General features: G+C 37.3%; 1 protein-coding gene across 9 annotated transcripts in view; it reads right to left on the bottom strand.

The window, feature by feature from the left end:
• The window catches only part of LOC117407113 (phospholipid-transporting ATPase IH-like), a 69054-nt gene that overhangs the window by 26056 nt on the left and 25734 nt on the right, over window positions 1–17264 (bottom strand). For all 9 annotated transcript variants that reach the window (XR_009329411.1, XM_059029154.1, XM_059029153.1 and 6 more), the window contains exons 2-10: window positions 13559–13681; window positions 10943–11032; window positions 10506–10586; window positions 7691–7798; window positions 4847–4975; window positions 3821–3924; window positions 1269–1319; window positions 658–722; window positions 236–317 (exon numbers count right to left, since the gene is read on the bottom strand). Coding sequence is in view for 8 of the 9 variants with exons in the window: in XM_059029154.1 (XP_058885137.1) it covers window positions 236–317; window positions 658–722; window positions 1269–1319; window positions 3821–3924; window positions 4847–4975; window positions 7691–7798; window positions 10506–10586; window positions 10943–11032; window positions 13559–13681 (833 nt within the window). In the remaining variant the exon portion in view is untranslated. The remainder of the gene's footprint in view (window positions 1–235; window positions 318–657; window positions 723–1268; window positions 1320–3820; window positions 3925–4846; window positions 4976–7690; window positions 7799–10505; window positions 10587–10942; window positions 11033–13558; window positions 13682–17264) is intronic.

The raw sequence follows: 17264 nt of genomic DNA, 5'->3' as shown, positions 1-17264 counted from the left end.
AGTTGTTGATTTTCTATCAAGTCTGTTTCCTATCACCACAAGATCAATTAATGTAGATTTTTATCTGATTGCAGATCACATTTAAACAATGAGGCAGTTGCTGTCAGCAAAATGTCTGGTTTGAAATATTTCAGTGCTGCATTACTAACAGAAACATTAATGAATACAGTACATGGATCACATATCCTGCTTTTTAACTTGGGAAAACAAAACTACTTTTACAAGGTAACCTTACTTCTCCACAGCAGATCTTTTCTGTGACTTAGACTGGTAATTCAAAGCCATTTTGGTCTCCATGCCAGTGTATATGACCACAGCTAAAATGAGAGGAATGAGTTAGTCCAGAATGACCATGTTAATTAAAATCTAGCAAGAGGAATACAGTAGCAGGAAAAACTAAGTAAATAATGACTAAGAACAAACTATAAAACTCTGACCAGCATCTGCACATTTTTTTTAAACAAATTTAAATGATTATATTGCATTAGGTTATTACTATTTTAAATTGGAATATACAGTATCATTTGTATTACTGCATTTAGACTAGCATTTCTTCTTAACTGTCTAGACTCTAGACAAAATTCCTGGATCATACAAACATTAATGACATTTGTAATTAAACATCATAAGCCAAAAAATAAAAATTATTTAAATGACCAAAAATGTGTTCTGTGTTCTTTAAGGTAGCTCCTCTAAGAAGTAGATTTTCGGATCCCAAAGGCCTGTAAACATGTATCAAAATATAATAAAATAATTAGCCAGTTTCTTATCAAACACATGAAATGCAACATATTAGTTAGTGGGTAGGGCAGGGCATGCTGATTTTGCTAACAATTTCAGGTGCATAAAAGCAATTTAAAAAGTACCACCATAAAACTTCAGAAACATTTCTATTTTGCGTAATTGAACTAATGTATGGCCATGCTTATACTGATGCACTCTGAGAGCCACATCACTAGCCAAAGCTTTTAACAAAACCATATTGCTTTCCTTAAAGAAATACAGTTGTGTTCTTTTGATAAAAACAAGAAAATGTGGCTTTCCACTCGCTCTAGTCTAGAAACAAGACTGAAGAAGATAAAGTGATGTATAATAAGATTAATTTTAATCATTATGCATCTCTGGAAGATTAAGATTTTATTTAGTATTTTTTTTTTTTTTTGCAATCTTGTTTAATCTGCAATTAAACAAACTCGGACAATGAACATAAAATAAGCGTGACGTTTAACTTTCTTTACTTAACCATGAGACTACAAATACCAAATTACCTGGCTGTAGGCTCATCCCGGTCTTGATAAATATTTATGCGGCCAACGTATCTGCAGGCAATAAAATAAAACAAAAAGAGCTTAGTCTGGCTCCACAGCAGCAAACACCATTTATTTAACATCTGATACCTCGCAGGGGAAGCACAAGATCATATGCTACTCGGGAAAGGGGGTTTTATAACAAGAAAATGTAATAAATATCCAAGGTAGTCTTAGAAATGAAGAAGAAGAAATGGCCCCTCTACTGCAGCAGCTCCAACCTTTGCAAAGTTTATAAAGATCTGAGATACTCTTACATGGCCCAGGTGATAATTTGTCCGATCTGTGGAATTCATTAGTAACAGATATTTTCTTCAGTGCCTACCCCTATGTTACGTTAATGCAAGAAATACAATTCCAATTACTATCATATCTAATGGATGGAGCTTTCCTGGAAGCTTGACAAATATTTGCCATTAACTCTACGTTACAGGACTTGTTTAGTTTTTGTTTTAATCTTAGGTTTTGACAAGTCCTTGAGGAGCCCTTCTAAATGTCTTGATGTGATGTCTAAAGTATTGATAGACTTCCAATATAGATTTTTTAAAATTCCTTTAGAAATTTGAAAACAAACCACACGGTATTTTGATTCAGGTATTTTTTATTATTATTATTATTTTTTTTTAATTTAGTCATTGCCAATGTTTTTTTTTACCCCTGTTTTCTCCCCAATTTGGAATGCCCAATTATTATTTTTATCCCGGTTCACCGCTGCAACCCCCCGGCGACTAAGGAAACTGAGGTTGAAACACGCGTCCTCCGAAACGTGTTCCTGCCAATCCGTCATTTTTCGCAGGACAACACAGATCTGAATGGCTCCATTGCAGACCCGCAAGCGCCCTATGAGCCACAGGGGTCACTGGTGCACGGTGAACCTTGGATTTCCCTGCCGACCTAAGACCTCCCTGGGAACCCCCGGTCACGGTCGGCACAAACATAGCCCAGATGCAACCCTGTGATCTCCAGGCTATAGGGCGCATCCTGCACTTCACGGGGAGAGCCTTTACTGGATGCGCCACTCGGGAGTCCCCTGATTCAGGTATTTTGATTCAGGTATTCTTTTTAATTATTTCTAGCTGTGCAAAACACTTTACACAAATGTATAAACTCAATAATTGTTCAAATGTGATATACTGTATTTAACTAATGCAGGTGAACAAATCTGCTCCAACTGTCTGACTGCAATTTTTTTCCTAGGTCACATGCTGCATGGCTACTATTGTTCTGAAGCTGTATCACCATGACTGCTGTAGATCTTGCTCAGCTCCAAAAGCTGTTTTACTTTAGACACCTTCCTGCAATCTGGCTCTCTTCGAGGGAAACCTACATAAAGATATTATCAAAATCCTAGGGTTTCCAACCATCATTAAACAAGTCATATGCATTTGGTCCCATACTGTATGTGAAGGATTCCTCTGGTTCAACAGTGACAGTATGTTTGTGTCACTACACCACTCTGCAGAATATACAAAGGAAGAGGAATTTTTATTCTGACACCACTTAGGTAAAATGGTGGGTTTGTTATCACTCCAAGATTTATATATATATATATATATATATATATATATATATATATATATATATATATATATATAAATATATTGTGAAGGTCAAAATTACAATTTTATTATTATTATTATTATTACATGTACATACAAATCACATGATCAAAGCTGATTTAACTTTTTGCTGTTATGCTCGGGCTGTATCTTTTCAATAAAAACCAAAGCTTTCAAAAAGGAGTGTTTCTTGACAAGTCTTTGATACAAAACATTTCTCAACGTGACTCCCTTATAAAGACCAACACGTTTAGATGTTTTTGAATTTTTGTAAATAATATCTCTAATATTTGGCTTCTTTGTTGTGAACCTCTTGCATCAGAAGGTAAGGGATGACTACTCTGACTCCACATTCACTGCTACGTCTTTGATCCAGTTAGAAAAGTCTCTGGGGCATTTTTGTACCAAAACGTTACATTGTAACAGCCAGAGTATAAAAAGTGGACAACTGACTTACTCATGTGCACCTAAACAGACATAATAAATGGTAAGACATTTTCACAGATAAACCGAGGTGACAAATCATTATACATTTCTTGTCTTAAATCCTTCTCTAGACATTTCTGCTCCAGTAACTTCAGGACGAAGATTAAATTAATGTAATGTTTGATAAATTAAACAAACACTGCTCCATTAACAGGCTATTGTGCATTAATTGATGTTACAGCTTGCTGTGCTTTGAGGGGCTTTGTTACTTAAAAGCACTAGCTGGGATAGGCTGATTGGCAGACGTATTGATCACAAAGGGTTTGCCAGGGAACTGCCTGAATTTCTTCCAGGCTACAAAAACTGTGAATGAGATGTATCAGTTCATTCATGATTCATACAAACTTATATTTTTTCATGTTGTTCTACAGGCTTTTATACCACTCTACAGCTTTCGCTCACTCTTAAAGGATTTGCCTATGACACGCAGACTCAAGTATGTATCAAACTCCAGTTTTGTAATCTTACTTGTAAAGGTCAGACTGGGGCTGTTCACATTCAATGGTTGCGTTTATCGTATCCACCTCTTGCTCTGTACGGAATGCCTTTGTGTCTTGTACAGCATAGTAGGTCTTGGAAAAAACAGAAAAAGCAAACATTAACAAGAAGTATAATAATCCCATATTGATCTATGGGATTCCCAAATACCTAGCTGTGAATGTTTTGTTATTAGAGGGAGCAGGTACAATTTGATGCTCATGTAGCCTCACAGACTCTTCCAACTTCTGCCTTCCTTTTCTGGGCCCCAATGTTATCCCTTGCATTCTGAAGTGGTTAATAAAGTCTTTTTTTTTTTTTTTTTTTTTAAGCAGTAGGTATTGACTGGAACTCCTACACCTTATAGTTTGCAGTACAGGTTTGACTGTTTACTCTTTTGGCAAGACGACTGCTGTGACACATATAGCATGAAGCATCCTGCATTTTTGTAATTCCCAGGTGAGCTTCTCTAAATTTCTGCTCCAAGGTCATTCTGGTTTCACTTCTCCCTCTAAAATGAACCTAAATAAATAAATAAATAAATAAATAAAAAAGGTGCCTGTTAAGCTATTTAACATTTCCAAATCCTCAAATTATTTAATAGGATGTGGCAGGTTACTCAGATCGTGACCCAAATAGCCCACAAACATCCCTCATGCTCTATTATATAACCATTCAATGTTGTGATGCTACTGTGTCTTGGAAAGTACAATCCTATAGCTAAAAAACATGTCCTTGTTATTCAGGAGAACATGTACAGCTATGCAAGTTTAAAAACACATTTTGAAGTTCAACGTGTATTATGCATTGTGATTCTTTCATGCTCTTATATATAATGGGTCTCTGTTTTAAGGTTTCTGTTACACACAAACACACACAACACATCTTGCATAATATCAATATAGTGCAGATACAATAGACACAGGGATGATTTAAAAAGTCTCAGGCTTTAACATTTTTTTTTTAAATGAGATCTCTATTTTCACTGGTCTTTTCACATTAAGCACATTTCTTTACCTTGTGGCTGGATTCTCCATCCAGGCTGGCAGTTGTTACAAAACACGTCCCATCCTCCCTGCTTGATGACAGGAAGATTAAATCACATGGGAAAGTTTCATCTTCTTTAACCAAGACGATGTCTCCAACCTGAGAGGAGAACAAACACAGCAGACTAACAGGATGGAGTCTGAAAATGACGACAACAAGAAATAAAACAATTGGCAGATGTTTCAACTTGTTGAAAGTATCTTAATAAAAACATATTTAACAGAAGAAAAAACTAAAAAAAAAACCACAAAGTGTAATATAATGTGTAAAAAAACCTCCCTAGCTATTTGTTTTGTGATGCACAACAACACCCTGTACATTACATGGCATCACGTTGAAAAGGCAACAGAAATGGTTCACAGTGGGTACTTATTTTATTTAGTTTGCAAACATAGGGCATGGACCTAGCAGATCAACCGGACTTGTCACCTGCATCAATAAATGAAAAAACATTCCAAAAGACACAGGAAAGCAGGACTCCCCTTAGGTGGAGAGCTGCTGATGCAGTGGGGCTCATTCAGGGTCTTTGTGCTTATGGGGATGCTTAATAAGAAATCCATTTGTGTAGAAAGCCTACCAGTCTCTACTATAATTAGCTAATCTTAACGGCGGCATAAATAATACATTTCTTTATTTATTAAGGTAAAAGGAGGAGCAATTAAGGTTTTAAAAATCAATTTCATAGCTTAGATTCTCATTTACTGTTGGTGTGGGCCTCCCATCAGGTGGATGTGGCATGAGTCTGTATGCATAGGCTCCATGGATTTAACTACTTTTATATAGAGAGCTTAACAAGATAAAAGCACTTCTGCCAGGACTTGCATTCAACCGAGGTCAATCAAAGAAAGATGATTAATTCTCTTTGCACCCTAGCCAAGAAACTCCATTTAAAAAAAAAAAAAAAAATCTATAAGTGTCTTAGTGGACCAATTCTAGGGCTGTGCATAATAAGAGCAGAGAGGTCCCTAATACCTAATTTGCACTTACAAGCTGGACCAAGAACAGCATAGGGGTGGCATATTGTAAGGATTATTTTGAGTTTAGTACAGGCAAAGCAGTCCTTGCAACATCATGCATGCGCATCCCCCTTCAGAATGATTACCATGTAGTGGTCAGTATTGTCTTTAAAAAAAAAAAAAAAAATCTTAAGCTGAATTAAGCTGATATGTAATTAAATCAATGTGGATGTTGATGTGACAGTGATATTACTACTGTATTATCCACAGCTCCATAGAATACCATAAGATAGTCTTCTTGCTGAATACATTTTGAGTTTGAAATGACTACGCTCAGAATTGAACTCAACAGGGATCTATATTGACTGAGGAGTCCAGGGAGCTGCAGCCTCTCTCGTCTCTTCCAGGCAGTGGTGATTCTGGATGTCTGGCATGTGGTGTCATCTTCCTGCAGATGGTGCAGCGTAAACTGCAAAACCCCTTGGCTGAACAATGGTATGAGATGGTTCTGAAGGATAGCAATGTAACATGCCAAATTGAGACATCCCTCAATGAACACCAACTCAGTCTTTCCACTGAACCAAATCGCACCATAGACCATGATACTGCAGCCCTGTGCTTTCTGCACTGTACATTTGCATGGGTGTTTCCACTGGCCACTCACCCATTGTAGCCCAGCCTATGCAGAACCCTTTGTGCCATGCATGGGTTCATATTTGCAGAGTTGCCAATGTCCACAAGGCTGTCGTGGGTTGGAATGGACCTGATGAATAAGTGGTCATTGTGCACGGTTTGTGAGGGGCGGCAGGCCGACGTTGTGCAACGGTAAGTCTCTCCTGATGATATGTCACAATAACGTAATGCACACACCCATTAGAAAGTCCTTCGCTCCAGTCAGAATGCCCAGTTATGTGACCTCATGTAAAAGGTGAAATATCACGAGCACCTGATAATTATACCACAGGTGTGGCGGTATTGTGGATATTTTGGATGCTCATTTTAATATGGCAGCACACTAATATATATATTTGGATTTTAAATGTGCGGTTGCGCTATTTATTTATGCACAAAAATAAATAAAACAAAACAAAAACCTAGCTCAGTTCTAGAGCACTAAACTAAAACTGAACACAGGTTTCCTAACTATACAATCATACGGCTAAGCCATTTCCTGAATAAAACACAAACATGTTTTACACCTGAAACAAAACAGCAGTACCTGTTTACGTTACGACTCACAGTCAGGGCTCTTCACACAGGAGAGACCCTGAACAGACTGACTGTTCTCTCTTTATATTTTGGCAGCTGGTTTCAATTTACAATTTCCTAGCTGCAACTAATAATTACAATTAACAAAATAACAATTATGCCGGGTTAGGCTCTGGCTCACTGCGACCCTCTACAGCAGTGGTTCTCAACCCTGGTCCTGGGGACCCACTGTCCTGCTGGTTTTTGTTCCAACCAAGCTCTCAATTACTTAATTGAGCTCAGTTGGAACAAAAACAGTGGGTCCCCAGGACCAGGGTTGAGAACCACTGCTCTATAGGATTAAGCGGCTACAGATAATGGATGGATGGATGGATGGATGGATGGATGGATGGAAAATAACAATTACATTTGGCAGGGTGATTTTAAATTGATGGACAAGGCTAACATGTTTCAGTATTGTTACCACGTCTGCCAGGGAACTTATTTTAATCCACTGTTTTGTTCACAGGCCTAAGCCCTGTGTTGATTAAGTAAGGCCCAGGGGTCAGCATACATTTACAAGTAATATAAACATAATACACAAATTCAAACAGCTACACTTGATTGGCATTGGTGTGTGACCATCTCTCTTGTTTGAAGTACTACTCACCCGCAATTTTCTGCTTTGCTTCCTCACCACTTTGCCATGCTGAATGATGTGGACAGGGCACTGGTTCACTGCATTGTCTGCTTTGTGTCTGAGCCAGTCTTCATAGCCCTGGAAAATAGTGGAATCAGCACAGACCAAGATGCATTTGGATACATTTTTTAAAATTAAGCTCCTACAAAGCTTGACTGTATGCATCAAAACAGAAAGGTGGCTTTAGGCTCTTAGCTGATCGCTGTGCAAGACGACATACGTTTACACTGATGCTCCAAGCTATTAAATATCAAAACTAAAGATGCTTCCCACGAAGGTGCTTACTAGATCTTTGCACAGGAGTTAAAATGCTCATCTGTGTTCAAACCTGACAGCTTCACCACAGGCTAAACCAACTGATGAAACATCTTGTCACAAGTTATGAATACGCTTTGTGAAACATGAACGCATCAAATACTCCTTGCATTACATATCATTATTCATATTTTGACTACTATTTATATGACTGTTACTGGAATTATTACCATTTTTAATATTGCTGTTACTATACTGTACTTCAAAACAATGTTATTATTAGCTTCACCTTTTTTTAAAGTTATTATATGCTAAAGGTGAACACTAAACAGGGAATTCAATAAAGGTGTATACAGCACAGGTGTTACTTAACAATTTTTTGGCAACATAAAGGCACAGTATCCATGAGTTTCAAATTAAATGCTTTTAGAGTGATAACAGTTTTTCTCACTTTTGTGAATACTGCACAGTGGTGTGTTTGGGGGATCTTCCTCTTAGGTCATGAAGTTTAATTGAATAGCACCAAAAAACAGGGAAATAATGTGGATCGTAAAGGGGTGTTCTTATTTCTACCCCTAAGTAGTATCTATTAGCTTAATGAAATATGCATATTTTCTGATTGAACTGTTACACTGTTTAATGTATTAAATATTTGTACAAAGTTAATAGACAAAGGTTTCAACTAGTGCTTTCATCAAGCTTCTCAGTAGTTGTACCCTAAATAATACCATCCCATTGTCTTCTTGGAGGTCAGTCGTTCTGATATTATTCAGCAAAGGAAAAAAAGGACACTAATTAACACCTGTTCTAAAACCAGTGCTTCCTGATGAAACGCTTCCCAGGGTCGAACCCTTCTCTCAAACAGTGAACTCTTTCAGGGAACTACAATGATTACAGACAGAGGTAAAGAAATAAATACATTTAAACAGTTCTGGTAGAACACTGATAACAGCAATGCTGTGGCGTATTCCTCAGTAATAATGAAACTCCCTCTTTCAAATAACGACTCTGTTACGTTATTGTCTTGTAACATGCCACAGTAATGCCATTATCCCTTAAATATATCATCAAATGTTTGGATGTTTTTGTATCATATTTGTATACAGTGTTATTCTTAAATTCCAATATACAGTATTTTAATGATCTAAACAGTGGTGGATTTTAATACCACCCCTCTTTAACCCTGTATTAATTCTGCAGGTGTTTCCCTCAGGGCTGATTTACTGAAACACTTAATAATCATAAATATAATGTAGGTGAGCAGTATTTAGATCAGTAAAATAGAACCCATTATCTTTTTGTAAATTCTAACCAAAGGAATTGTCTTTGATAGTATTTAATTTTCCTGCTATTTCACTCTGTTGGCCACTTCCTCTGCTGTGTGCTATATATTTACAGTACTGCAGCTTCAGCTTAAGCTCAAGCTAATGCAAGTGTCAATATAATGAATACTTCAGGAGAAAAGCTGCATAAAAACTCCTCCTAAGCATTTCTCACAGGAAGCATAATTTGAAATTCACACACCAAAGCATTATAAGACATAGCTCATTGCTTCATGGCTTTGAAATATGCTTGTTACAGTCATATCTGCATAATAGGGGTCTATTAGAATACTGTGTGTTAATGAACTCTCTCAGGACCACACAGGCAGAACATTAGAACAAGAAACGAACCACACCTTCCTCACAACTCTTTACCTGCTTTTTCAGTATGCTAGCTGTCCTGTGACTTTCCCTAAGAGAGTTCGATGGAGCAGCAACCGCTTTCAAGCAAGTGATCTGCTGTGACCATACATGCAAAGGTTTATGTAAATCCATGTATTCTTTCCTAAAGTATGAATTTTAACAATGTTGCTTGTCCCAAACAATTGCATGGGGCTTTTGTCAGATTTAAACCGTATAAAAAACTTTTCAATGGCTTGTTTGTGCACGAGTCATTCAGCATATTGTAATGTAATGCTTACAGCATCCTGACAATTCAAACCCCCGCTGTAGCTACACTTAGAAGAAACCTGCACACAACAAGATGCAGCATCTTTGTTGTTATAACAGTATTTCTATATGAAGATGTTCTCATTGACATACTCTGCAGTAAGAGAGGAGAACTGAACTGTTTATGAAGTATGAAAGAGAAAAAGAAAAAGAAAGAAGAAAGAAAACAACAATCTTCATTAGTTTGTGAAAAACGTAGCTTCCCTCTCGACTGAATCCCTGAAACCCACCAGTATCAAAGGCATGAGTGAATTATTTATAACCTGGGCTCTCTGACTGCTGAAACACAATCACCTGGCTCTGCTGCTGCTGTGCCAAACCATTTTCTTTTCATACTGAACCATCTGATTCCACTGAATCATTCTGTCCCAGAAGACAGGGATGTCAAACACAGCAGTATCAGTAACAGATATGGAATGTTTCAAATTATTGCAAGATTCTTGAGGAAAGGTGTGTGGAAATGTGCCTTTCTCTTGCACAGCAGTGCTCCCCTTTCAGTTCATCACGAAAAACACCCCAAAATCTCTGCTTTGACTCACCTGTTTAACAGCTGTTACTGTGATTACAAAGAAAAGTGGGAGTCCGCTGGTAATTGGACTGGTTGGGGTATCAATTATTAACTGAAATAATAATAAAGATTGCATAATAATTATTAGTGTAAAAAAAATGCGATACTTTAACAGTGAAAAAATAACATTGTTTCAAACAGATTTAAAGGTCAATAGAGGAACTTAAAAAAAAGTCATACTATTAAAAAGGTGCAGTGTCCCGTAATTCCATTTTATGACATAGAGCAAATTAGGTATTGCTTACAACCTTTATATGAACTTAACGCTAAATACTACTACTACTTATACTACTACTACTACTACTACTACTACTACTACTACTACTACTACTACTACTACTACTACTAATAATAATAATAATAATAATAATAATAATAATAATAATAATAGTTTACTGTATGCCTTACCTGTACTAGAAAAATTATTAGGAAATAAAAATTGGCAATTCTTCTGAACTGTTCAAACAAGTTTTTGGGCACAAAGTTCCAAAAAGTGTACTAGAAAAAAAAAAGAGGAAAAAAAGATTGGTTATTATAAACTTGCAAGATAATGAAACTTTACATATACCAATATAGATATTTTCAGACCAACTGTAATGTTCAATCTGTTTTTGCAGAGTACAATTCTAAATGAGTTCTAGTTCTAGTTTAGAGGCTTGCAATGCATGTTGCCAATGCATGTTGCCAATGCACTGAAATTTCCCACTTTGACAAGAGTCCCAGAGGCAAACTAGACAGCCTACGCTTGCCTAAGAAAGCCTGACCTGAAAGCGCACTTAACTTTAGTGTGCTCAGCCAAGAAACATTCCCAAATCTACTGGAACACACTGATACACTGAATGCTTGAAGCAGCTGTCTGCCATATCTGTGTTTGTTTTCACTTGTATTTTATGTTACTGCTACATGGACAGTATTTAATGTATTACTGGGTTTAATCTGGATATTGCTTACTGAGACAGCCTAATTTTCAGAGAGGCTCTGAGGGTGACCCAATTTTACAAAACTAGTATAACATGTAATTCCAGAGGCTGGCAACTGAACTATGACATTAATAACAATAAAAACACCACAAAATGAGATGTATCTATTGCTTTGTTTTTATATAACCAGGCTTCATTGCCTCTACAGCACTTAAGAGATGATGTAGACAACCTAATTAATTAGTTGGCCTTCCCCCACCCCTACTTTTAAATCATTCACTAAATGGCAGTATATTCAATTGAACTGCTATATTTGGGTGGCTGATAAACATCCCTTAAAATAGAACTGTCAAATGTTACAGTTTTGAAGCGAGCGCAGCAGTTCAAATAATGAAGCTGGAGAAAGTTTTTTCTCCTTAAATTTATTTTGCTTTTATGAAGGTCTAGAGCAACGTTTCTCAAATGCAGCCACCAGCTGGGTTTTGAACTGTGCTTTCATTCAGTGAAGTTCATGCTGCTTGCATTCTGATTCCTCATAAAGCTTCAGTTTCTGTTAGCTGCTATTGGCCAGCATTAATGTCAGTTCAATCACTGCATGTTGATTGGCTGAGCTTTCATTCTGATCAGATTTCATTTTGGCATGCATCACAAATCTCTGCCCATTTCGTTTTGTGTCAGTGCTCATTAATTGATCAATGAGAAAAGACTTTAGTAGTGTGATGTGAAAACATCAGTATGGAGTAATATTATTTTCTTTAGTGCACAGAAATATTTGAATATTCGAACAAAGACTGCTGCACATGAATTCAAAGGAAAAAATCCATGTCTGTGTCTGTCATAAATTACATACAGTACCTGTAGTTGACATATATTAGAAATATGTATCACAACATGTTTTGCCTTGTACGGATTTACCACCTTGCCAGAATTTGCGCAACCGTTTCTGAAATGGCAAGTGGTGTGTGGGATTAGCATAAAAAACAGTGTCAACAAAGTGCTGCTTCAGATTTGGCAAGCGAGTCAGAATCAGGGGATATAGATGCAGGTACAGTACGTCACTCGAAAACGGTTTGCACATTCCAAACACTGGCCCAACTTACAAGGTAAAAGTTACGTATAGCGAGCAATGTTTTGTTTTGTTGATGCCCCCTTTTCCACGTTTATTTTTTGAAGAGTTTATTTATTTGAGATATAAGAGAATATCAATTTTGTAACAAACAGAATCAATGGATTTGGTACTGGTGGTATTAAAATGTCCTACTTATATGATATACATCAGGCCTAGTCTGCACATTTCACAGCTCAGTGTTTATTGTTTATTATAATATCTCTAACGAAGAACTCTATATTTACCTCAGAATATTAAGACAGAATGTGAAGTATGGCCTTCATTGTTCAATAAACAATACTATGGTACATAATTTTATGCATGCAAGGCACAGGCTCCTTAAAGACAGAATTGCCTGCAACTTGACACCATTTGATTCTCCGATCCAATTCTTACTGCTTACTAAAACTGCAGATGAACAGATTTTCTAAAAAATTAAATGTTGTGACAAGTTAATACCTACATTGTCAAAAACCAGTTTGGTTTCATTTCCATAAATAACTTTATAACTGAATTAAATAATCACTAGACATTAGCAACAAAACTGGCACCATCAGATGTTTTCTCCTTGCAGAGGCTCAAAGGCTGATGCAGCACTCCATGGGTTCCCAGCCAGAACAGCAACATGGCATGAGTGGGATGCATGACTCACCGTGAACTCCAAACACAGCTTTCACTAGCTGAACTACAGGGGACCCCAAAAGACAATTGCAATAGCAAATAATAATTACCTTGGTTTACATAGGCTAATGACTTTTTAAGAAATATATAATTACAGCTGCCTCTAAAATATTCATGGGATTGAACAACACTTTCTGAAAAGGGAATATTAAGAGAGATAAGCACAACTGCAATATGATTCCATAATTGTTCGGTGCAGTAAAAAGCATTTGTCTGATCCCTTGTTAAATTGATTCAATTATTGATTGATGGGGGAAAGGGAGGTCAGGTCACAGGTCAATGTATTTACTGACTTATGTTCAAAATGCTCCTTACCTTTGAAGAAACAATCCTGTTGTCTGGATATCTCTGTGGTATGTAAGCATCTGTGCCTGAAGGGGGTTCCCGGTGCCCAATGTATATTGTCCGACTGTCCACCCAGTTCTCTTCTCCGGCACACTGCAACACAAAGATATCACCTCAGTTTAGTGAACCGCACTGCCTGCTCTAATAGCTATTGCAAAGCTGCACGCCTCGGTCAGTTCAGTCAGTAATGTGTTCAGAGACTTCTTTAAAAAAAAAAATGTTCCAGAGCAACCACATTTGTTTCCTACTGTAAAATAATATAAAAACTGAAGATATAATGTAATAATTTAAAGTGATAGTCAATCTTCTATTTCTGCTCATAGCCAAATTCTTAATACCCAGGCTTCTTCAAATCAATATCACTTTAATGAGCTTTGCAGTATTAAAGAGCTACTTATTTTACACATGTAATGACATGTTGTCCAAAAATATACTTCACATACTGCTTCAAGCAGCTAATTGAACATTACCTTACAATGAAGGATACAACATAGCCAACAACAGGCTACTATATCCACCTTTAACACAATTACTTTAAGCATACCACGGTGTATGTGTGTATTTGAATATATGAATGTGCACATTTTAAGAAACATTACATCTACAGTAAAGTACACATGTGCAAGCATTTGTACAAGCTAAAACTATTGGATGGTTTCTTCAGAGCTTCACATTGTAGCTTAGACACTATTACGCATGTCCAGAACATGGACTACAACTTTTTCAAATGCTATTTTTAGCCAGGCAGAGCCATATATTACCTCAGCACTGTAAGCGGTTAGCATTAATTTTCATATTAATGGAGCTCATTTAGACTTGTCAGAAGTAGACCATCTCCAAGTGTCATAAGTAGCCTGGAGGTGCTTTTGATGCGTAGCTAATATTCGTTGCAAACAGAGGGGAAAAGCACATTTTATATTTGTAGGACAGAGCTGGGTACATGTTAACAGGCGACTATTTGCTGCAGTATCTTAGCTAGAGTATGTGTCTAGACTTATAGCACTGAGTTTGATTTCCCAATTAAAATTACCCAAATCACATACAGTACTCGTATTTCACTAGAAATAAAATTCATTAAAAAAAAATGTTTTCATTTAAGGAATCTTGCTTTATGTGATTTTTGAGTATGTGAGTATTTATTCTCTCACTGGTCCACACATCTCAGCTATAAAAATAAAAAGGTTCTGAGGATTTCAAGAAAAAGAGACTGTGACCAACCTCTGTGCCTAGGCTGCAGTTAATTTTGTACTAATGTTCATATCCTGACATAATCGCAGTAACAACTGTTGAATGTTGTCACCAGCACTGCTTGATGCAGGGAGGCTAAATACACACACTACCGTACATCGCGCTCTGGGTTTATGACGTTGAGTTAATTGAAAATGACAACGTGCACTGTACCTGCTTCTACAATGTTCTCATTTTATGTCCTATTTGTCAAGCACACCGCAAGAACATCTACAGGGTATTACAGAAAATGAACTCACTTTGTGTTCAATTCATTTAAGAAAGTAAATGGAAAGCACTTATTTAAATAACATTTATAGAAGAACATGGGAACTGCGGTGATGATACACAGCAGCAGATCATTACATTTGTTTTATATCATTTATACTTCATAAAGCAAATGACTTGTTAGCAACAACAAAAGAAAAAAGGATGCATTCAAATTTGAAATACTGGTAAAGGGATGCAGTAAGCCGTGCCACTGTGGGCTGATGCACTGGACATCCACCTCACTTTGGGAGTGATTAGCCACAGATATTTCTCTTTGTGTGCCTTAACCTGGCATTGAACCTGCTTAGACAAATCCTTCTAATTGCCTCATTGCCTGCATGTTGCTTGCACTATATCCTCATGTGAGAATTCAATTTTTTACACTCTGTTGGCTGTACAGTTAAGAGCAGGTATGGGGAGTACAAGAAAGGCAATGTATTGACCCTTTAAACAAGACATTAATCCCAATTTAGTTTCCCACGCCACAGCTTGATTAGTCCTTCCTGGTACATTTTAAAGACGTTTACTGAACTCCCACAAGCAGGATCCTTTTTCCCTCTCTGCATAATGAATAAATAAATAAATAAATAAATAGGGTCTCCCGAGTGAGGCATCCGATAAAAGAGGGGGGGGGGGGGGAGGGTTAGGTCGGCCAGGGTGTCCTCAGCTCACCGCGCACCAGCGACCCCTGTAGACTGGCCGTGCGCCTGCAGGCTTGCCTGTAAGCTGCCCAGAGCTGCGTTGTCCTCCGACGCTGTAGCTCTGGGTTGCCTGCATGGCAGGGCTGCAGAGTGAAAAAAAGCGCACATGCTTCGGAGAACAGCGTATGTTCATCTTCGCCGCTCCCGAGTCAGCGCAGGGGTGGTAGCGGTGAGCTGAGCTAAAAAAAAAAATACAATTGGATATATCAAATTGGGGGAAAAACAGGGTAAAATCAATTGGTGACTACTAAATTTATAATTAATAAATAAATAAATAAATAAATAAATAAATAAATAAAGAACCCAACAGATGAATAAATGTGTCCCACAGGTCACCAGTGAAACAAGCAAGCAAAGACTGCCATGCATGACACATACTGTACTGCAGCTGTGACATCAGAACCGAAAACAACAACTCATTTACATGTGCATGCAGTAACCCAGTCCTTCATTTCTAATAGACAATGCATAATTGTATTGAAAAAAAAACAACAAAAAAGAAAAACTTTTATTTTTACCCAGACAACCCTAAACAATGCACTTCTTCAGCAACAGTACAGTAGACAAGAGGCGCTAACAAAAGTCAATGCTTCTCTGTAACGTGCTGCAGTACAGCTGAGCGGTTTAGGGATTCAAAACACTAACAGCTGGTATAATAAGGTTCGGCATTATTGAATCCCAGAAATCGTCTGTAATCCTATCCGCTTAGAGTGCAGAAGGTTTCACGGCACCACTTCTGTGAAGAAGAACAGTAAAATATTTCTATACAGTACAATACAGTACAGTACGAGTGCCTGCAACTGCAGCAGCAACAGGTTTATTTGATGACTTTTATCTTAAGTAAGAATTTGTAATAAATTGCCTAAACAGCAAAGTCCCATCTCATGGCTAATCAATGTTGACAGTAATGTATTACTGTATACGGGCCTACTTCAAACACTGCTGTGCCCCAGTTTTAAATCTGGCTCTAGGGTTAATTGTTAAACTCAGTCACTTTACAGGTTTAGCATTCCTTAACCCAACATACTGTATGTTGTAGTTCCACAAAAAAAGGTTATGTAAGACCATTCATCTATCAAGAAGATATGGATTTAAACAGTAATGAAATCAGACACGACAGTGGGGTCATGGAGCAAGTGCCAGCAAGTGCCAAATGACAATACAAATTAATCCTGTACAGAGGTGCCTGTTTAACCCTACTTCACCTAGTACTTCCTGTCAAATATTAACAATAATTAAAGAAACTAACATAGTCAGTTATTTAAAACTTAATGGCACTCATTACATATAAATGTAATAATTGATTAACCTCCCGCTGAACTTACTCTGTTTTTAGAACAACCTAAGTGTAAGGGAAATCGTTTCTATTGTGCCCGACTTGGTAGGAAAATACCAGGCAGAGGCCACTACTGCTTTAAGTTCTAGCTTTCCAAAGAGACTGTACTGTCAATACACAATACAGGAAGCATTTTGGCTTG

This window comes from Acipenser ruthenus, chromosome 8, assembly GCF_902713425.1.
Source record: "Acipenser ruthenus chromosome 8, fAciRut3.2 maternal haplotype, whole genome shotgun sequence".
NCBI classification, from domain to species: Eukaryota; Metazoa; Chordata; class Actinopteri; order Acipenseriformes; family Acipenseridae; genus Acipenser; species Acipenser ruthenus.
This window is presented reverse-complemented; position numbering and strand designations above follow the sequence as displayed.